The sequence below is a fragment of the Crassostrea angulata genome, chromosome 4, assembly GCF_025612915.1.
Source record: "Crassostrea angulata isolate pt1a10 chromosome 4, ASM2561291v2, whole genome shotgun sequence".
NCBI classification, from domain to species: Eukaryota; Metazoa; Mollusca; class Bivalvia; order Ostreida; family Ostreidae; genus Magallana; species Magallana angulata.
In genome coordinates, this window is record NC_069114.1 from 24,194,647 (window position 1) to 24,217,021 (window position 22,375).

Below are 22,375 nucleotides of genomic sequence, written 5' to 3' on the forward strand. Positions count from 1 at the left end.
CTTTTGAATGTTTAAAATAACATATTACAACGATTTGATGCAAATTCTAATGTTAACACTGATTATGTTGTGACATGTGGATGAATGGTAAAAACTGTAAACATTAAACAAGAACAAAGTGAAAAATGCCAAAAAATAAAGGAGGAGGCGGAGGGGGTAAAGGAGCTAAAGGCGGGGGCGATGATGATTCATCAAAAAAGCAAGCAAAGGGAGGGAACTCTGTAAAGGTGGGACATTTAAGTCGATAATAGGGTATCAGGAGAAAACGTACCCAAGAGAAAACGTACCCAGGAGAAAACGTACCCAATCTTTAGGGTACGTTTTCTCCTGGAGAAAACGTACCTTATGAAAATCATAATTATACTACTTAAAAGTTTTTAATAGTTTTAAATACTATTTTGCATAATAAATATACAGAAATGTAAGAGTTTTATAGATATATGAATTTAATACTTTATAATTTTAAAGGGGTTGGACATATTAAATAATTTTCAATTCAATTTTTCAATTCTTTATTCGCTCAAGACCAGTTCACTGGTATTTGAGGTTCAAAATCAGTATATACAAATGTACAGGAATACAGTCAAGGATCACATGTACAGTAGAAGTAATAATGACAAAAAAAGGTTTGAATCACAATACAATAGGTTGTTAAAGTTGGTTTCTGGAAGAACAGACTTTGAAAATTTTCTTAATAAATATTGACAAGTTTTTTAGTTTTTCTATATTAAAAGTATTCATGAGCTTGTTAAATTTTATAATATTAGGGTTTTCATAATTTTCAAATGCTACTTTAATGCATATTTTAATGCATAGATGTATAGAAATGTATTCATTTTATGAATAATATCTTTATAATAATTGTAGCAACTTTTATTTAGGTACGAAATAATGACTTGTCATAAAGTGTTATCTGACTACTTCTAATTATCCATTTATCGGTAGCCTTACCGATTTGAGTTTCTCCATGCGGGATCCCCTGATTTTAATTATAATGATAATCAATTAAATACCTGAGCAGCATGTCAGTGGCGTCAGAAGCAAATTGACTGTCCAATGTTACATTTCGTAGTAGTTTCCATGTGGACTTGGTTTTATTAAGCAACTTTGTTTAATAGATAAATCTCAAAAAAAAAATGTAAAAAAAAAAAATAATGCGATATCAACTTCTTGAGTTACTCATCATCAAGTTCTCCAAATGAGATTGCAATAAAAACTAATTATTCAAGGGAATCGTTTATGGTGTATTAATTGTCGACTAATTAAACTGCTCAGGCCATGTTCGTGTATGTATATGTTACAAATTATTGTCTTGATAATTTAAGTACGTGCATTTAAAAACAACAGCAACAAATGCTACAAATGTTCATTGTATATTTTATTTTGTTTCATTTAAGAATATCCATGAAAACCATTATTTATTATTTTCATAGGGTACATTTTCTCCAAGAGAATCTTAAGTGTATTTCTGTGTATTGCAATAAATAAATTCACTGAATCTATCATGTTAAAAAAGTGTGTGTAATCAATGTATGCTTGTTTCCTATCACATCGCGGGTTCTATGGTATCACAGTATTTCTGTTTGTGTACAGTAGCATGCGCTGAAATTGGCATTTGACGTCGGAATATTTTTAGATTTAGTTAACAGAGACATGATGAACATCACTGGGGTACATAATAGAGGAAACTCAAAATAACATTAGTTTCTGGAAATATTTCTGTATTGATAGATTTTTCGACAAAATGATTTAACTACCGCAATATGGTAGGACCTGCTCACTTTAAATTATTTCTTAAAAAATAAACATTTTTTATGTACATTGAATACACTTTGGTTATAGCTGAAGTATACAGACGTTTTACTGTTAACAAATCAGAATGCGGTTTCGTTGCGACTATTATTGACGGGATTTCAAATGTTTTCATTTTTTGTTTCAATCAAGTTTCTTTGTCCTTCTCAACTGTAGTATATTGTATCAAACTTCCGAAGACAGTAACTTCAACACCCCCTCCATTTTCCGAGTTTCATATTTTTTTTCCATATTGAATCAAGCGCCCTCACTTCTGATCAAATACTTTGGGGCGGATCAATTTCGAAAATACACCAGAGGTACATTTCAATAGACTTATAAATGAAGAAGGAAAAATTAATGTGGGAATATATTATTTACACTAATAATTATAATAATTTGATTGTTTTCCCAACATATTGAAACTCGTCTTGAACAGTTTTCATTTTGTGTTACTTTATGCATTTAAACTTTCATAAAAACGCATTATAATAGTAATTGATGATAAGTAATTGCAATTTGCGTCTGTTTTGCCCATATATCTATCAATTTATCCATCCAAATAATACTTTTATCGCAGTGAACTGAAACTAGGAAAACTACACATGGTTCTTTTTGAAGTTGTAATTTCATTCAGATATGTCTCAAATCCAGTACAGTTTCCCAGTATGGCAATTCTGTAACCCTGTTACACCAAGAGCACAAAATTATGTTCCTTATGTAGAGTCAAAGTAGGGTAAGGTATATGTAAATGTGAATCTTTATCATGTGTATAAAACATTAGAACTGTTTTGTTCACAACAGGGTAGCTTGGATCAATATGAAACAGGGTAGCAGGGGTAACAACGGTAACAGACTCTTGGATCTCTCCTTGTATCTCTATGTATATCTCTGTTCTGAAACAGGGTTACAAGGGTAACGAGTGTAACAGAGCATTGTTTCTATTCTTATCTCTATAAAGACGTTGTGAATAAAAGTTGGTTTACAGTATGTCTGTTCTGCGGAAATAAAGGTTGTTTTGAACAGGTGTAAGTTTTTGGAGCAGGTGCCCTTTGGTGACTATGAATGTATCTTAGTTACTACTGGTCCTATCTTCAGCAAACTTGCATGAATGGTGCATCTTATGATACTAATGCGCTTGACATGCTCTTGCATTCTGGATCTCGGCCATAGGTTTTGGATGCTGGTAGAGGTTAGCCAGGTTTTTGGAGCTGATAAAGTGTTAGGAACACTTCGTTGCCCTTTGATGACTATATCTTACTTACTACTGGTTCTCACTTCAAACTATCTTGGCTAGTGCATATTATGATACTGTTGCACTTGACAGGCTTGAATTTTGAATCTCAGACATAGGTTTCAGATGCTGGATGAGAGGATGGCGGTTAATATGGTGGCGCCCAATTTTTTTGGTTGATAGTACCGCTGATTCAACTCTCATTTTTCACTTATTATCCTAAATATATATATGTGACCATTAAGTCCACATCGCGAGTCGGGCTTTGCCCATCATTGCGTTCATTTTATTCATATCTATTGGCCAATGACTGGACAGTAAGTCATGGAGAAAACGCTGCCATCATCAAATCAGAGTTTGTCATGTACTGCCCAAAGTTCAAGCTCTAACTTGTTGAAATGGTTCTATGTTATATGCTGCATCCATTTGGGAGACGGCAACTTATGTTGTTGAATACACCCAGGAGCTAACGTACTGTCATTATGATGAATTACCCTTAAGAAATCAGGTTGGTTTACCAAATTGATGCAACATTTATTGTAAATAATTTAATGTGTTGATAAACTAGGCATGAAATGTTCACATCCTAGATAGAATGTTCTATCGTTAAAATGACACATGTCCTACGGACCTCACCTGGTTTAACGATGCAATGTATCCCCTACACATGCTAGGTTGCAAATGAAAAAAAAACTATTACATTGTATCTTCACTAAATTTTCATATGATTGGTCTAAAACACCTCTATTTTGCTCTTTTAAAGTCCCATTTTACCACATATATTGTTTTTGCAAAGAAATCACTACAGTTTAACATCTTGTTTAAAAATTCTCTGTTTATAATTGAAATTTTAAAGATAAAATCTGAAATATTCTGTGTGTGATTTCCAATAAATTCAAATGTTTAGATCATGTACATCGTAGAAATATATCCACTTTGGTATGACCAATTAAATGGATATTTTATCATGTTTATGGACTTAGATACATAAACATGTTCAAAAAGGTTTGTATAAATGTATATCTACCCTACATGTTTTTCCCCTGCAGATTATTTTTAACAATGAAGCTTAAAATTGACACATAGCAAATCCACTTCGAGGCTACTTGCTACATTGCAAGTATATGGGACGAATTCTTGCTGGTGACCTGAGCCCAACCTGGTCACTGTTAGATTATTCTTTCTAGTCACATCCCTGTAGATCGACCTATGAAAGTATATACGGTAATGTATTTCATCATTTTTATCAAATTGGTAGGTCTGGTTGCACTTAATTTATTTTCTCATTTGTTATATGAGGTACACTATTTTTGGGGGGTTTCAATTAATTGTGTTCCAAATGTTTTTCTACATGATAATAGGCCAATAAAGTGTACTTTATTATACCTTTGTGAATATTTTCTATGTAAAATTACAACGAATAAACACACTATTCAATATAACTGCGAAATAGTGAAATGCTATCTTCCCATGGTGAATATAGTCATTGCATGAAACTATTCACCAACTTCATTAGATCTCCCACATTGTAATAAAGTGAAAGTAATTTGATTGATTCAAAGTCCGGTAACTCTAATTTGTTTACCATCAAGAAAATCTGCAAGAATTAAGTTTTCATACCGTAGGTATAATAAAATATCTATTTACTGGCTATTGGGACGATAGCATGTGCAGTTTATTGAATGTATAATATATATATTTACTCAGAGAGTTCACAACAAGGGCCATTCATAACAAACAATAGGAAATTTCAGGTCATACCAGTAATGTCAATAATTGAATTTGATCAAAATTTAATTGGATCGAAATGGAGAACACAAGAGAACGTGACTGCTCTGTCACAGTTTCAACATACTCATGCTTTATTTATATATACAAAGACTATTGACTTGGTGCATTTACCTTGCATGTAGACTATTGAGACTGTGCATTGTGCTTATTACAAAACAAAATGACCCTAACTTACTCTTGCAGTGTTTTTAATAATGACTTTGCAAACAAAACGAATGAAGTGAAAACGCATCTTGTTAGACAAGCCAAGTTCTTGGTAAACATGGTGTATGAATTATTGTATTTAGACCTACATTTTCGTCATTGTCACTAGAAAGAATAGCACACACAAGTGAACACAATAAGTAATTTTTTATTTTGCTATCTTCAATGATATACTGGTATTTAATTATATCGTTTAGCAAACAGAGTGGGTTGGGGACCAGCTGTTACCTTTCCAACATCTCCAGAGTCATCATTGCTCTAGAGAATTTTTACTCAGGTTAATTGTTCAAGGTTACACCTCTTTAAATATGTTAAATGCTGTCTAGCCAGTGAAGCTAAGTGAAGGGAATACCTACAAAAATAAGACTGTCAAACAATTGATTAATGGATATTGAAATTGGTCATGGTTTAAAAATAACAATACAATATTAAGATCTGTAAGTCTATATAAACTGTCTAGTCTAATGAGACTAGGTATAATTCATAAGAATTCGTAAGATATTAGAAGTACAGTATGTAGACTATAAGAAACATTATTTTGTGAAACCAAATACATTTATGTAGCTAGCTACTATGTACACAGAAAATTAAAGAGTTGTGTAACATCTGTAAATTTTCATGCAAAGCTACAGTGATAAGAAAAACCAATCTGTAAATTTTCAGCAGTTATATAATTATGCTTGAATATAATTGTTAATATCCATATATATTATTTTACATTACATATCTATGAAATGTTTTATATTTTCAATTTTTTGATTCATATGTTATGAAAATTAAAAGATATCTGCAAATCCAATAAATTGATTAGAATATTGATAAACTAAATAAAAACCTTCATAACATTATGCTAATTACATGCAAGACTCGGCTATAGATAGATAACTCAGATTTTCATTGTAACTGAATATCTGTTTCCTTTTCTGATATGATTTACATAATGTTATGATTGACTTTATTTATTAATATCACTGGGCTTTGTAGTTTTCTTTGAAAAAGTAAATAGACACACCAGATACTACATATGCAGTATTATGATAAGTTTTCCATGAAAGAGAATTGATCAATGGATTTGAAAAGTTTTCAAATAACTTGTTTTTGTTAACCCAGGTATATTGGAATATAGTCTAAAATATTGAATTTTGTCACATTTTATTCTATTTTTTAAAAATTTATTAGTAATTATCAGAAACAAACCATGAGATAAAGAGTGACATATGATTGTTTTTCAAATTGAAAATTTTTTAATGAGGATAAATAATCCAAACTTGCCACATTATAATGTACATACTTTCCCTGTAATTGTTTACATATCATTAAAATGACAGTTTCAAACTTCAACAAACTATGGCAAATCATTTAAACTTAAAGCTTTATGGGCATGATGACCTTTGACCAAGTTTTTCGTCCGGCTTTGTGAATACCGGTACGTTGATTATTGAATTTGCTGTAGTGGTTGGTTTTTTTATTGTTTCAGGTACGACACATACTGTGTGAGAAGCAATCTAAATGCCTAGAGGCTTTAGAAAAAATCAAAGGAGGAATGAAGTTTAACGAAGTAGCTGCTCAGTACAGTGAGGATAAGGCCAGATCAGGGGTACGTCAATATGTTACATATATGTCAAATGTATAGCAGGTAATGATTATTGAAGATGATGATTTATTGGTTTGTATCAATAAAAAAAATCTTCTGCCTGTATATGTACATCCAGTTTACTGTCTTTTACAATCCATTTAGATAACACTGGCGTCGGAAGCAAATTGAAAGTGGGGGGGGGGGGGGGCTAGACTAATCCTCAGAAATATTGAGAAAATAGTAATTACCAAATTCATGGAAATCCTAATCCCCTGGGGGGGGGGGGGGGGGGGGGGGTTGGAGGGAAGTATACCTATACTTCCAAAAGAAAAAAAAACTTACCCAAATATTTTTTTCCCAAATTCATGAAATTCCTAATCCGTTTGGGGGGGGGGGGGGGGGGGGGCTAGTATGCTTCTGAATCTTTCAAGGTAAATTTAGGAACAATAATCTTTCCAGCGAGAAAAAGTGGGGGGGGGGGGGCTGAACCCTCTATCATGCTATGTTTCTAATGGTTAGGTATAACTTTGCATAAAAAGAGGGGGGGGGGCTAAGCCCCCCCTAGCCCCCCCGGTTCTGACGCCTATGGATAAGGTTCTCCAATTCCTCAGCCTCAAAGTATTTTTTTAATGAAAAAATGTTATTTGTCCTTCAAACTGTATGAAATGAAATAAAAAGAAATTAATTGATGGATACCATGCATTTTACAAAGTTAGTGCAATTTCACCCACTATGGATATGATGGAATAAATATACAAGTTGAGATCAAGTTAAAAAAAATTAAAAGGTTGTACTGGTGCATCAGTGACCCAAACCCCTTTACCTAGATGTAGTAGATTTCCGTGGTACTACCACTAAGCCAAGCATTTCCTTGAATAACAGTTAATTAACACTAGAATACTGAATAAAATTGTCTGTATAAAAGGCAGATTTATGGTACAAATAAAAAGATTCCAGATAATGTAAATTTATGGAACATGGCTGAGAAACCCTCCTCTAAAATTTGCATCATTTCTTATAACCTGGAAATGTATTGATGTTATGCATAGACATGTAGATATCTGTATATTGAATATAGACAATTGGCTGACATGGCTTCCTGGATTTTTACCTGTAGGGGGACCTGGGATGGATGACCAGGGGCAGTATGGTGGGGCCTTTCCAGGATGCGGCGTTCGCCCTGCCCACCAGCTCACTAGCCAACCCAGTGTACACTGACCCACCCGTCAAAACCAAATTTGGTTATCACATCATCATGGTGGAAGGAAAGAAGTGAAAACTAGAGAACTATTTTTATATCAGTATATATGAAAACCTATATGAATGATGAGTAAAACTTGAAAAGGATTTACATATGTTAATGCAGACTTTGTTTATATCATGTTATTGATGTTTATACACATTAAAAACATTCAGATTTATGTTCTAGTGATACTTGTTTTGGAGAATTTATGTGATGTTGTAATTTTCTTATCTGGTTGATTATGTCATTACCAATACTCTTGTGAATTTTTGAGAGAGACATTTATGTCCATACAATGCAAGACAATGAAATAAGTTGACTGATGTAGGATGTAAAAAAAAACATGATTTTACTTGATTACAAATTTTGAGAACATTATTCAGATTGAGAATGAACTGGGAAACAATCAATTTAATTTCCATTCCATTCAATCAAAGGGGAATACTAAATGTAAATCAATGAATGTCTTTATACATTATACCGGGTATTTACCTGTGTTTGTCTAATAAACTGTAATAAATACCAGTTGTAAAGGAATTTGCATTAGGAGTTATGACTCTTGTGCAAACACTCTGCACCTTAACTTACTTGAATCCATTCAGAGGTTTTTTAGCTCACCTGAACCGAAGGTTCAAGTGAGCTTTTCTGATCACCCGTTGTCCGTCGTCCGTCCGTCCGTCCGTCCGTCCGTCTGTCCGTCCGTCTGTAAACTTTTCACATTTTCAACTTCTTCTCAAAAACCACTTGGCCAAATTTAACCAAATTTGGTACAAAGCATCCTTATGGAAAGGGGGTTATAAATTGTTAAAATAAAGGGCACAGCCCTTTTCAAAAGGGAGATAATTGCGAAACAGTAAGTTTAGGGTGCATGTCTTTAAAAATCTTCTTCTCAAGAACCACGGCACCAGAAATGCCAATATTTACACACAAGCTTGTATATATAGTGAAGATTCTAAATTGTAAAAATCGTGACCCTCGGACCAAAACTGGGGCCCCAGGCGGGGTTCAAAGTTTAACATAGAAATACATAGGAAAATGTTTAAAAAATCTTCTTCTCAAGAACCACTGCACCAGAAATGCCAATATTTACACAAAAGCTTTTATATATAGTGAAGATTCTAAATTGTAAAAATGGTGACCCTCGGACCAAAACTGGGGCCCCAGGCGGGGTTCAAAGTTTAACATAGAAATACCTTAGGAAAATGTTTAAAAAATGTTCTTCTTAAGAACCACTGCACCAGAAATGCCAATATTTACACAAAAACTTGTATATACTGGTACTGTACCAGTTATCGGCTAAGACCAGTTATCGGCTAAACTGAGAGTTCGGGTTTATAGCACGCGACAATCCAAGATTTTTTAATTCAGTCGTCTTTTTCGAATAAAGAAAAGTAAGTTTGCTTAAAAACTTTCTTGAATATGTTTTATACATGAGCTTAAATGATCATTGATTACCGCTGATTTTACATCTTTGCACTTTCAGCAGTGGGGGAAGTGACGAAATAAGTTAAAAATAGAATATTACCTCTTTGTGATACGTTATTATATCCCTTCTTTGATTTGACATATAAAATCAATACATTTAACATGTATTAAACAAAAGGAATTCACGAATTTCCGAGAGATTCGTAGCGCATTTGAACGCCTGATTGCACAATTATGTATTGAATAGTATACGATTTGGTGTATTACCGTATGATAATAAACGAATTATTTTATGAGTTTTGTTTATAATGTATCATGACCCCGAATACTTTAGTCTGACCTCACAAGGGGCATAATTCAAACTATATTTAGCAGAGTATAAAATCAACATGAACACGGATTCTTTTATGTTATTATCACGAAGCCGATAACTGGTACAGTAAATCGTAAAAACTCGGCAAATTCGGGGCTTGCTTAAAAGCACAAAACAAGATGTTTTGGGTTCTTAATAATGATATAAACTAACAGATTGATAAATAAGGAGTTAACTTTTTAAAGTATGTCAAGTTTTATCCAAAAATATCAAGAAATAAGGAATTACGAAAAGAAAACGTTAAATTTTAGCCGATAACTGGTACAGTGCCAGTATAGTGAAGATTCTAAATTGTAAAAATCGTGACCCTCGGACCAAAACTGGGGCCCCAGGCGGGGTTCAAAGTTTAACATAGAAATACATAGGAAATTTTTTTTTAAATCTTCTTCTCAAGAACCACTGCACCAGAAATGCCAATATTTACACAAAAGCTTGTATACTAAGTGAAGATTTTAAATTGTAAAAATTGTGACCCTCGGACCAAAACTGGGGCCCCAGGCGGGGTTCAAAGTTTAACATAGAAATACATAGGAAAATGTTTAAAAATCTTCTTCTCAAGAACCACTGCACCAGAAATGCCAATATTTACACAAAAGCTTGTATATATAGTGAAGATTTTAAATTGTAAAAATCGTGCCCCTCGGACCAAGACTGGGGCCCCAGGCGGGGTTCAAAGTTTAACATAGAAATACCTTAGGAAAATGTTTTAAAAATCTTCTTCTCAAGAACCACTGCACCAGAAATGCCAATATTTACACAAAAGCTTGTATGTATAATGAAGATTCTAAATTGTAGAAATCGTGACCCTCGAACCAAGACTGGGGCCCCAGGCGGGGTTCAAAGTTTAACATAGAACTACATATGAAAAATGTTTAAAAATTTTCTTCTCAAGAACCACTTCACCAAAAATGCCAATACATACACAAAAGGTTGTATACATAGTGAAGATTGTAAAAATCGTGACCCCCGAACAAAAAGTGGGGCCCCAGTAGGGGTTTAGATTTTAACATATGTAGGAAAATGTTTTAAAATCTTCTTCTCAAGAACTATAGTGCAACTGTTTGGGATATTACTATGCATACATGTACATCCTTAAATAATGTAGATTCAAAAAATTGTAACTCCCGGACAATTGATGGGCACCAAGAGGGGTTCAAAATTTAAACATTTTAAAAAACATAAAGGAAAAGTTTAAAAATTTTCTTCTCAAGAACTACAATGTTTTAGTTTGTGGAATTTCTATGCATGCATCCTTCGCTTATGTAGATTCCTAATTGGTAAAATCGTGACCCCCGGACCAATACTGGGGCCCCAAGATGGGGTCAAAATTTATTAAAGAAATATAAAGGTAACATGTTAAAAAATCTTCTTCTCGAGAACTACAATGCTTCAGTTTGTGAGATTACTATCATGCATACAACCTTGGATAATGAAGGTTCGACAGTTTTAAAATAGTGACCCCTGGACTAATACTAGAGACCCAAGATGGGTTTAAAGTTAAATGTAGAAGTACCGGTATATATGGAAAATGTTTAAAAATCTTCTTTTCGAGAACTACAATGCATCAATTTGTCAGATAACTACGTCAGCACCCTCAAATAGTGTAGATTCGAAATTATAAAAGCCGTGATCTCAATCTAATACTGGGGCCCCAAGAGGTGTTCAAAGTTTAGCATAGAAATATAGAGGGAAAATGTTGAAAAATCTTTTTCTAGGGAACTATAATGCTTCAGCTTGTGAGATAACTAGGCAAGCATCCTTAAATAATGTAGATTCTAAATAATTAAAACCTTAGCACTGGACTAATACTGTGGCCCCAAGAGGGGTTCAAAGTTTAACATAGAAAGATATATTGAAAATTTTTTTAAAAAGTTTTTCTCGAGAACTATAATGCTACAGTTTGTGAGATTACTATGCAAGGATCCTCAAATTGTGTAAACTCTAATGTAGTGGAACCAAGAGTTATCTTTCTTGTGTTCTGTACAGTCTGAGAGTTATTCCTCTTGAAGTGGAACTCTGCTATGTTCAGTTTTTCAGGTTGTGTACGTGCGGTCCCACCGCAGTGCTACACATTTTCATTCCTATGTTACTATTTATGTTGTTCAAGCCAACCATAAACCTCGGACCATTACTGGGTCCCCAGAAAGGGGTTCAATGTTTAAAATAGAAAAAGCATATGCTACGAAATGTAATGTTACAAGGAACTGCTGTTCAGGTGAGCGATGTGGCCCATGGGCCTCTTGTTTCTTAAGACATTGATACCAGATATCAGTACATGTAATAATTATATACAGAATATTTTACTGTATCATAAACTAGACAACACATTCAACTATTGACACATCTGATGGTTACTTTTACAGTTTAAGATGTTGGCACATATGATAGCGTCGACCGATTTGGACATGGTAGCCCTGGGTTCAAGTCTGGTCTGTCGCTATTGCTTTAACATTGTAACCTTGGGCAAGTTACTTTACTCTACTTGTGCTCTCTCTCTCCAGCTGGGGTAAAAATGGGTAGCCCTCATATGAGACGAGCTGGCTATGTGGCAGCTCTGCTTGTATGCTCCCATGGGAGTTGAGGATGCTATGGATTGTACAGGCCCCAGGATCATGAAGGAATTTCAGCCTTAAGTCAAAATTTCAGTCAGTCATAAAATTATTGTTTATCATAATATGACAATTGAAATTTGTAATTAACAACTTTATACTAAGACGATTTTAGTAGCATTTTAATTTTGTCAGTGTTTTCAATCTAGAAACATGAAGACAGCTAGTGTACATTTTTTTTTTACTTAAGTCTGATATTGCTATGATCAACAAGTATGTTGAGTACAAAAAACAAATGATAGGAATTATTTGGTAATCACATTGACATTGGGTTCATAATTAAAAGGGAGATTTATGTGCTGTCGGTTATTTTTGATGATTATTTTTCGGTATTTATTCAGAGAAACTGGAAAAAAATAATTAAGTGCAAACAAGGTATCTTTGCGCCTAAAATTTCTCTTCAATTAATACAATATATTAATCTGATATAAATGCTAGGAAATCTTTGTTAAATACAAACAGAAATTTTTTAAAAATAAATATCGTTAGCGTTCTATGTTGATATTTTTAAACTCATGGAATTTTTTTTTTACAAAATACTAGACAAGTACTTATCACATATAGCTATTAGTAATTACTGATTTGAAATTTGTGAATGGGGAGTTATGACCAGTGGTAAGCCATGACCCTACCCCTCCCCCCCCCCCTCCACCCCACCCCTGATCCAACAGTGGGGTTCCGTGGGCCTCTTGTTTATACGCTGATAAAAAAAAACCGCCTATAAAAGGTAAATTTTGTTGCAAATTAGTGAAGTTCTCAACGCAACAACACCGTTTTAGTTTTAGTTTGAAGAAAAAAACCCTCCTATGCCAAACCTTGATACCAAAGCCTTTTGAAAATAAATGTCACATAATATAGAATAAATTTTTCTTCGTCTGTGACACATAATGTTATGAATTTTATAATTAACCAAATTATAAGCAGCACATTCCATTAGTGGAAACCCGATTCAGATAATGATACATACACCTTGAAGATCTTAATGTGGTTAAACTAAAATACTATGTATTTCATAATTTGATATTAAGACTGAATTAAATCTTTGTTCATAAGAAATAAGTGACATGTAATTTGTGCTGTTTGCCTTATTACTGTTTGTAACTAAATATCAATTGATTTAATTCATTTTGATTTGTGGGATTGCAATGGAGAAACCTTTAATATCTGAAGGCGGTGGTAAACAAATTCTTAAAATTTAAGATATGTATAATGGATATATGCCGATATTAATTCTGTATGGAAACAAAATATCAGACTGTTCCGAGACCCGTTTGCATTCAGTAAATTAAGATTCTAAATAATACACCAAATAGAATTTGAATACTTCCTCGTTCTTTATGGAGACTTCTTCTTCAAAAGGAGGTTAGTCTAAAATGGACACGACAACGCAACCCTCGTAAGGTATGAACACTTTTATCATGTTTATCGCGGGTTATGTAAAAATTTTTCTGCAATGATCGCTACCTTCATAACCCGCATGAATCATAACGAAAGCATTTTTTTGTTAATATTAACATCTTTCTTTTAACCAATTAATGAATTGAGCGTAAAAAGTAAGTAAAATTTACTAAATTTAACTGTTAATGTACATATGTACGTTAGCTAAAAGGAACAGCCAAATCGTCTCCTGTGAGACTGAGTCTGACATAATCTTGGTTATTTCGTACAGTCCGTGATTTTTCTTAGGTAGTTGTATGTCTCGAACAATCGATAAACTGGGCGTGTCAATTTCAGTCCTGTCAGTTTCTTGTCAGTTTCAGCGGCTGTAGATTTCGACCAATCGATAAACGGGGCGTGTAGATTCCAGTCTGGCTGTTTTTATAGAGCTACGAATTAAAATTTTTGGTAGGTAAGAATTTTTTTTAAGTTTTTTTTTTTTGCTTGTCAAGATTTATGAGATTTATGAGGATTAGTCTACCCCCCCCCCCCCCCGCCCACACTTTCAATTTGCTTCCGACGCCACTGAGAGCTATGAATTAACTATAACTTTCCGTAAGAAATAGAGGGAATAATACTTGGTAGATGTAAATATAATGATTTTACAGTGACAAATTGTCAATACCCATATATTTCATAAAAATAAACATCATTATGAATATAAATACATGTATAAGCATTGAATGAATTGAGCGTAAAAAGTAAGTAAAATTTACTAAATTTAACTGTTAATGTACATATGTACGTTAGCTAAAAGGAACAGCCAAATCGTCTCCTGTGAGACTGAGTCTGACATAATCTTGGTTATTTCGTACAGTCCGTGATTTTTCTTAGGTAGTTGTATGTCTCGAACAATCGATAAACTGGGCGTGTCAATTTCAGTCCTGTCAGTTTCTTGTCAGTTTCAGCGGCTGTAGATTTCGACCAATCGATAAACGGGGCGTGTAGATTCCAGTCTGGCTGTTTTTATAGAGCTACGAATTAAAATTTTTGGTAGGTAAGAATTTTTTTTAAGTTTTTTTTTTTTGCTTGTCAAGATTTATGAGGATTAGTCTAGCCCCCCCCCCCCCCCCCCCCCCCGCCCACACTTTCAATTTGCTTCCGACGCCACTGAGAGCTATGAATTAACTATAACTTTCCGTAAGAAATAGAGGGAATAATACTTGGTAGATGTAAATATAATGATTTTACAGTGACAAATTGTCAATACCCATATATTTCATAAAAATAAACATCATTATGAATATAAATACATGTATAAGCATTGAATGCTTATTTTTGGATGTCGTCGGTCCTATGACAGACCTCAGTGACTGGTCTGACAAGTGGTTATTGAAATTTAACCCGTCTAAAACAAAAGCTGTTTTTTCACCAAGAAACGTGTAGAAGATTTTCCTACGTTATTTTTTCAAGGGTGTCAACTGGACTATGTTTCAACCCACAGACATCTTGGTTTACTTTTTTCTAATGATTTAAGTTGGTCTCAATATATTAATAATATAGTAAACAGTGCATACAAAAAATTAGGACTTTTGAGAGAACTAAAGTTTTCTCTAGGTAGAACTAATTTATCAAAAATGTATATCACGTTTATTAGACCAGTTCTTGAATATGCTTCTGTAGTATGGGACGGTTGTAATATGTTTGACATGGAGAGATTAGAAAAAGTTCAAATAAGTGCTGCAAGAATTGTTACTGGTTTACCCATTTTAGCATCTACAGAATCTCTCTACACAGAAACTGGCTGGGAACCTCTTGTCAGTCGACGTAATAAGGCTAAATTAATAACCATGTTTATTTAAAATTCATGCAAATCAAGTACCTGAGTACTTGAGCAACATTATTACTCCTGTAACAAAAAATGTCTCAATAATAATATCACACAAGAAATTGCGAAAATTATAGTGTTCCAATCAGCAGATTAGAACTTTACAAAAAATCTTTTGTACCTGACACCACTCGGAAATGGAATTCCCTCAAATTAAAAGTTAGGGAAGCAACGTCTCTCCACATATTCAAGAAAAACATCACTGAAAGTATTCCTCAACCTCCAAAATATTTTTCATTTGGTAAACGCACTATTAATATTTTACATACCAAGTTGAGACACAACTGTATTTTTGAATTATGATCTGTATAGAAGAAACATTATTGAATCACCCAATTGTATTTGTGGTCAAAAGGATGATGTTTATCACTTTTTCTTTGTATGCAAGAATTATGTTAATGCAAGAAACAATCTTTTTGGATTATTTTTTAATAGGCTTTAAGAAACAATTTTAATCAACTCACATTTGCTTCTTTGGTGTAGTGACAATTTGTCTTACAATACAAACTGCTTTATTTTTCAAGTTCAAAAGTTCATTAAAGAGTCTGGAAGATTTAATAATTAAATTCCTTTTTGCTATTGCTTTTTATACTGTATATTAACGTTATCTACTATATATTCGCAATTACTTTGTAAATGCATGTTTATGAATTTAATTATTATAAAGTCAATAGCTATAAGTAATATGTAATATTTACATTCTACTGTGTTTTTCCATTAAATTCCGTGATGTTTAAATGCCTCTAAATGCAACACCTATTCACTGCCTATGAATTTACAAGTAATTTACATAAGTAGTTCTCAAACAGTGATTTCTATGTTATCGGTTAAAAAATGTATTTCATAAATGTTGTCAAAACACCATGTTTTAAATTATTCAACAAAACAGTTGAGTTTATTGTTAAAAGCAACATTTCAATAGTTATATTTCATGGATTATATTTTCATGCTCGTCGATCTCATCTCAAAAGTCTCTGTGATAACCAGTTTAAACCGGTTTTACAAATCAGCTGTTCTTGCTGTTACTAATTTACTCCCTCTGTGATCTGCACTTTATATCGATTTATTAAAGTAAACAATTGATTTCTTCAGTAAGGGAATGTAAATATAAGCATTAAATGATTTATTTTTGACGTCGTCGTGTCAATAACTGCCGTCAGATGAGCAGACAAATTATCATAACGCGCTAACGCGCGTTATTCAATTTGTCTGCTCACCTGACGGCAGTTATTGACACGACGACGTCAAAAATAAATCATTCAATGCTATAATATTACTATGACAATTGTATATATTGTATACATTATCATTAGGAGAGGAAGAACTTGTTTCCAATCCTTTTGTGTAATTTACACAATAAAATATGTTCAAATCAAATCTATGACACACCAATGCGGTGCAGACAGTAAATTATAATACCGCGCTAACGCACTGTATTCAATTTGTCTGCACCGCATTCAGGGTGTGTCATAGGACCGACGACATCCAAAAATAAGCATTAAATGCTTAAATATTTTATACATATCTTATTAAACTAGTTATAATAACAGAAAATAGTGTTCACACGGCAGAAATCAATAATGACAAATTAAAGTATACCGATATTCTAAAATTCAACAACATGTTTATCAACATACATTTAAAAACCAAAAAGTTAAAAAAAAAAAGGTTTCACCAGTAGGATTTGAACGCAAAGCACTGCGTGTTTTTAGTCACTAATCCAGAACGAAACCAGTGAGCCATGCAATAATTAGCATTTAAAGTAGTGTTTGAAACAACATTGTCATATTAATGGACTGTTTTTTTTTATCCTCTAAAAACATTTTGAAAAAGTGCATAATTAGTCACCTCTCCATCTTGACAATGACACATTCTTTGGGTATATTGTGTGAAAAGCCCCGACCGTGATCACCTCCTAATAGCCAACGAATGCTTCCTTATTGCTTATATTTACAGCAATTTATACGATTGAATATTAAAATTGTTATTGAAATGTATTGGAAAATATATTACAAAAATCGATTCGTATTTTTATCTTAGACAAAGACGCTGGAATATGTATTTCTTCGGGAAAATGGTTGCAATTCATAGCTCTGGAGAAACTGAAAGGACTGAAATCTACATGCTCCGTTTATCGATTTCAGCAACCTAAGGAAAATCACGAACGATATTGGATTTTTTTAACTTTACAAGTGTAGCACTCGGCCACGAAGAGGTTGTCTCTGGTGTCCACACACAAACCCCACGGACCTTGTAGACCACAGTTGTCAATGTAGCGGAGGAATTGTCCGTCCTGATCCAGGATGTGGATACAATTATTGTTGAAATCTGCTATCAAGATCTGACTTTGGCCGTCTCCGGTTATGCCGCGCGGACTGAACGATTGCTTGGTAGTAGAGGGAGAACCTGTGTACATAAATCGGAGTTTCCCGCCCTGATTGACGACCACTACTAAATATGCGTCACAGTCTGACACACAGATATCCAGATTCTGGTTCTCACAACAACATAAGATACCACCGGATGAAAAGAGAGATTGGCCTTTGTCATTAAATTGAATCTGTTGCTTCTCTGTGGAACCAGAGTAGCGCACCATTTTTGTTTTTTCATCATCGCTGTCCATGATTACCAAGAGGTCACCAGAGACGGTACTACAGACACTGCGAGGACTCCACCCTTGTAATCTGATGAAAGTGCAATCTGTTAGTGTATTCTGCACTATGTTTACAGTTCTGTCACTGTAATCGATATAAATAAGATCACCACCCAGGTCCACTGCAATGTCTTCTGGTCTGTTGCCCGACTTGGTTTTTACTGAATTTACCTGTTCTCCCTGCAGGTTGTAAAGTCTTATCATTTTGTCATTGCCACAGGTCCAAATATTTTCATCGTTCAGACAAGCCACAATATTTAGATGGATATGCCCTGTATCTATTACTGCAGTTACCTTGGATGTATCTATAGCTGCAATGACCTTGGATGTATCTATAGCAGCCACGACCGTATATGTATCTAAAGATGACCTGTTTGGGTGAAAGAACTCGGCGGCTTCCTGCAGGAACGGGTTTGTATATACATCTTCTGTTGAAGATGACGAGGACGACGACAGAGAATCAGTCTGCTCAGAAAGACGTTCTCCGTCGGTGTCTTTCTTTTCTTGGAGGTTTTCTGAAAAGTCGACAATACGATGACCAGAATGCCGCTGTGTCACACATTTCACACAGATAGGAACATCACATTGCTCGCAGTGAAGCTCACATGGTTTGGTGACGTGTTCTCCACATTTTGGATAATTTTCAGTTGTACAGTGTTGTTTTAGTGAAACCACACTGTGAACTTTTGATGCATCAAATAGATGATCGTCTGCACATTTTTTACATAAATTAATGTCACAAACTTCACAGAACAACAAGGCGGCAGTTTCACACAGACTGCAGCGTGCAACATCTTGGGCGTTGTTGGGAAGGGGCTCCATATGGATGGTCAGGCGTCGGCGCCAGACAAGAGAGCTTATATAAATAAAATATGCAATAAATAATGCAGTAAAGTCGTTCGTTAATTTTAAACTAGCAAAGTTAATCTAAAAATCCTCCAAACAGGACACCTTAATTAAAAGAGATGGAATATTGTCATTTTTTATGTTTTTGGTAATCAAAAATCAGTTAACAAATATTAGTACATACCTTCTATTTCAGCCAGAATATGGCTAAAACCATATTTACCATCACCTACCCGACTAAATACCTTCAACATATCACATCGCTGATTTCTTGATGTGGTGTTATACGGATTTAGGTCATGAAATGTAACACAAGGTAATTTTTACATACCTGGGTAGATTGAGCACCCGAACAAAGTGCACTGACAAGAAACACTGACTTTTTAAAACACCATCACTGGTTAACTGTTGATAGCATATGTATGTATACATAAAGACGATGGACATGAAAATTGATATGTTCATTTTGAACATATAGATAGTAGCCGATGAAGGTAGTAATCGTTTTGTAATCATTTTTTGTATTCACGTCTACAGATTTGCAATGGCTACAACGCATGAACAGCAATGTCAAATTCTCATCAATGTAGCTTACTCGCTTCAATATTCATTGAAAGATCAAATCAAACCTAAGCATTTGGCTTCACGTTTTTATTTTTATTTTTTTTACTTTATTATGCTTCAAAGTATTTTGCATACACATTTTACTTCCTCAAATCATTATATATTTCTGATTTCTTCAGAATTTTTTTTTTATATGTTGTTCTGCAAAATTGGCTCCCATGTGTGGCCTTTGAAAGACGTTGGACTATTCTCACTACTACATACATCTAGCTTTGGATCTGGTGAACAAAAAGGGGATTACTGTGAGAACAGTTTTAATGTTCACGTCTGAAGCAAATGCGATAATGGACAGACATACTGGCAATGTGATTTCTAAGGAACTCCTGTGATGATTTTTTACGTTGAAAGTTTTAAATCTATTCTAAAGGACACAATTTAAAAATAGCACATCACGCTATTACCAAAAAATGGCCATATGAAATGATTTGCTATCATAAATTACACCCAGCTGAAGTATACAACTTCCATTATTATTAGTTAGATTGTAAATGCTAGGCGTAAAGTAAAATTATGCGTTTTAACTAAATACGCATTTTTGCAAGTTCGTGATGGTCACTGCCTCATCTAAAAACTCGAATTTAACATTTGGGATGGTTTCCATATGTTGATTTTTTTTTCAAGAAAACTAAATCGACATCATTGTGAGAGAAAAAAAAGGATCTCAACAAACGAATATAATTCAGTCTTTGTTTGAGATGACTTCTGACATCTGATATTATCCCTCGATTCGGAAAATTCGCTATGTATATGTACATGAACTGTACGCCGTCATGAGATGACACAATTCGAACAAGACCACATTCTTGTTGAGAAAAAATAACGCTAGGGGTACAAAGTCAGTCTACCTAATTTACCCATTACACTTCCATATCATATCACTGACAGCGACTCCTAGCTTACGGTCTCACACAAGTGGGACCCCCCCCCCCCCCTTCATGTATAATTTGCACTGAGACTTTTTCTTTTACACTCTGGATGTGGGTTTTATTCATATCGTCCATGTATTTTTGCATCATATTCATTAAACTGTCTTTATAATGCTTTAGACATGCTACAGGGGAGGGGAAGCATTCACGGGAGCTGTCACCATTTATTAGTCATCTACCGATAAAACCGAGGGAAGGGGTACTACTGTATACAGTCAATATCGCGGTCTGTCAGTCATTCTATTCCAAATTCGTTTTCCATATTTATTTGATATGGTTTGGCAAATTGATTTAAGACTTCCTGTGTAGCTTCACAGTGATGCTCTGCTGATAAATTTTGATTTCTGTTTCCTTGAATTAACAGGTATTTACGTTAATTTGCGATCGGATACCGTTAGACCGTTATAGTGCTACACTCGACAAGTGTTCCAATTAGTGCAGATGAGAGAGGAAAATGTACCAAGCAGATCCCACTGTTCCATTCCATCCAACACATAAAACGTTATCCACGTGCACCAAGTTCGACTTTTGGTACTTTTTTATCAAAAGGTGTTAAAGTTATTAATTTTTTTTAAATCTCTCGTATTTATGATCGCGTTAGAGCTATGCCAGTGCATCGATTTACCGAAATGTACCCATATTATACTTAGCCACTGTCAAAGCCCACTCATACTGTAAACAATTAAAATCATTTTGTTCTCCTGCTAATATATACCGGTATTTAAGGTACCTCACTAAACCTACACTTATACTTTTTAAGACACTACGTCACAAGATGGCGATTTAAATGTTTTGTTAAACTGTTTATATCGTTCGATTGGGTAATATATCGTTGTAGCTCAATGTTAAAGTATTGGGCTTCTGAACCGCAGATCATGAGTTCGAATCCACCTGAAGCTTTTGTCATGTTAACGTTATATTATTACATTTTTGAAAATGTAATTTTTCATCCAAAATTGCACATTTTTGCATATTAGATTTAAATACTTCTTATCCATTATGACATCTATCATAATCAAGTAAATTTCTGCTGATTTGAGAAAATATTTCACGGTGTAGTTAGCCACCTTAAGCATTGGATGCTTATTTTTAGATGTCGTCGGTGCTATAAAACAAGATGCAGGCTGTGCAGACAAATTGAATACCGCGCGTTAGTTCGGTATGATGATTTGGTGTGTTATGTAAGACCAACGACATCCAAAATTTAACATACAATGCTTAAATACCCGCCTTTTGTCAGGGATATGAACACTTGTAATAGCTGGAACATCTATAAGACATGTTATATAGTTCGCTCCGCTGCCAAAAATATAGTACCAGATTGAAACTTTGACAAGATTAGATAATGATAAATATGATTTAACGATTATTTTTTTTTACAAGTACATATCAAATTGGTAATGTAAGTTTGAACTTGAATAATATATCTATTCAAAACGCAGGATGACGTTTACCTGTGCTCATACGCCGTGATAAGGTTTAATTTGTTATTGAAAATTGAACCTCAGAGATTTCCAATGCAAAGATAAGTCTAAGGGAAATATACAAGTGTACTGAGTGTAAATATTTAAACAATAAATGCCTTTTTTGTGATTCATGCGGGGTATGAAGGTGGCGGCATCGCAGAATTAAAAAAAAAATCTGGAATGATCGCTTCCTCCATAACTCGCATGAATTACAAAAGAGAACATAATTATTATTGTTTATATTTACATCTTTCTTTTAACAAATTTTAAACAGTAAGTTAAATTTACTCTATAACTGTTGATTTACATCAGTACGTAAGCTAAAAGAAACAGCCAAATCGTCCTCAAA

At 34.0% G+C, this 22,375-nt stretch overlaps 2 protein-coding genes across 2 annotated transcripts; one reads left to right on the top strand and one right to left on the bottom strand.

The window, feature by feature from the left end:
* Window positions 1-45: 45 nt before the first annotated feature.
* LOC128180280 (peptidyl-prolyl cis-trans isomerase NIMA-interacting 4-like) lies at window positions 46-8,376 on the top strand. Its single transcript, XM_052848256.1, has 3 exons — window positions 46-227; window positions 6,498-6,617; window positions 7,714-8,376. Exons 1-3 carry the CDS (start codon window positions 126-128, stop codon window positions 7,870-7,872), a joined length of 381 nt encoding a protein of 126 aa, XP_052704216.1. The 5' UTR covers window positions 46-125; the 3' UTR covers window positions 7,873-8,376.
* An 8,464-nt stretch (window positions 8,377-16,840) lies between these two features.
* On the bottom strand, window positions 16,841-19,400 carry LOC128180268 (tripartite motif-containing protein 2-like). The gene is made up of 2 exons (XM_052848238.1): window positions 19,195-19,400; window positions 16,841-19,020 (listed from the first exon to the last, which is right to left on the bottom strand). The coding sequence occupies exon 2, from the start codon at window positions 18,984-18,986 to the stop codon at window positions 17,670-17,672; it is 1,317 nt and encodes a 438-aa protein (XP_052704198.1). The 5' UTR covers window positions 18,987-19,020; window positions 19,195-19,400; the 3' UTR covers window positions 16,841-17,669.
* Between the last annotated feature and the right edge of the window lie 2,975 nt (window positions 19,401-22,375).

What these genes read in the sequence shown, in the direction of transcription:
- LOC128180268 (XM_052848238.1), bottom strand. Translation starts at nt 18,986, where the DNA reads ATGGAGCCCCTTCCCAACAACGCCCAAGATGTTGCACGCTGCAGTCTG.
- LOC128180280 (XM_052848256.1), top strand. Translation starts at nt 126, where the DNA reads ATGCCAAAAAATAAAGGAGGAGGCGGAGGGGGTAAAGGAGCTAAAGGC. An exon ending in AGGGAGGGAACTCTGTAAAG is followed by an intron (nt 228 to 6,497) that starts GTGGGACATTTA and finishes TTATTGTTTCAG; the next exon opens with GTACGACACATACTGTGTGA. An exon ending in AGGATAAGGCCAGATCAGGG is followed by an intron (nt 6,618 to 7,713) that starts GTACGTCAATAT and finishes TTTTACCTGTAG; the next exon opens with GGGGACCTGGGATGGATGAC.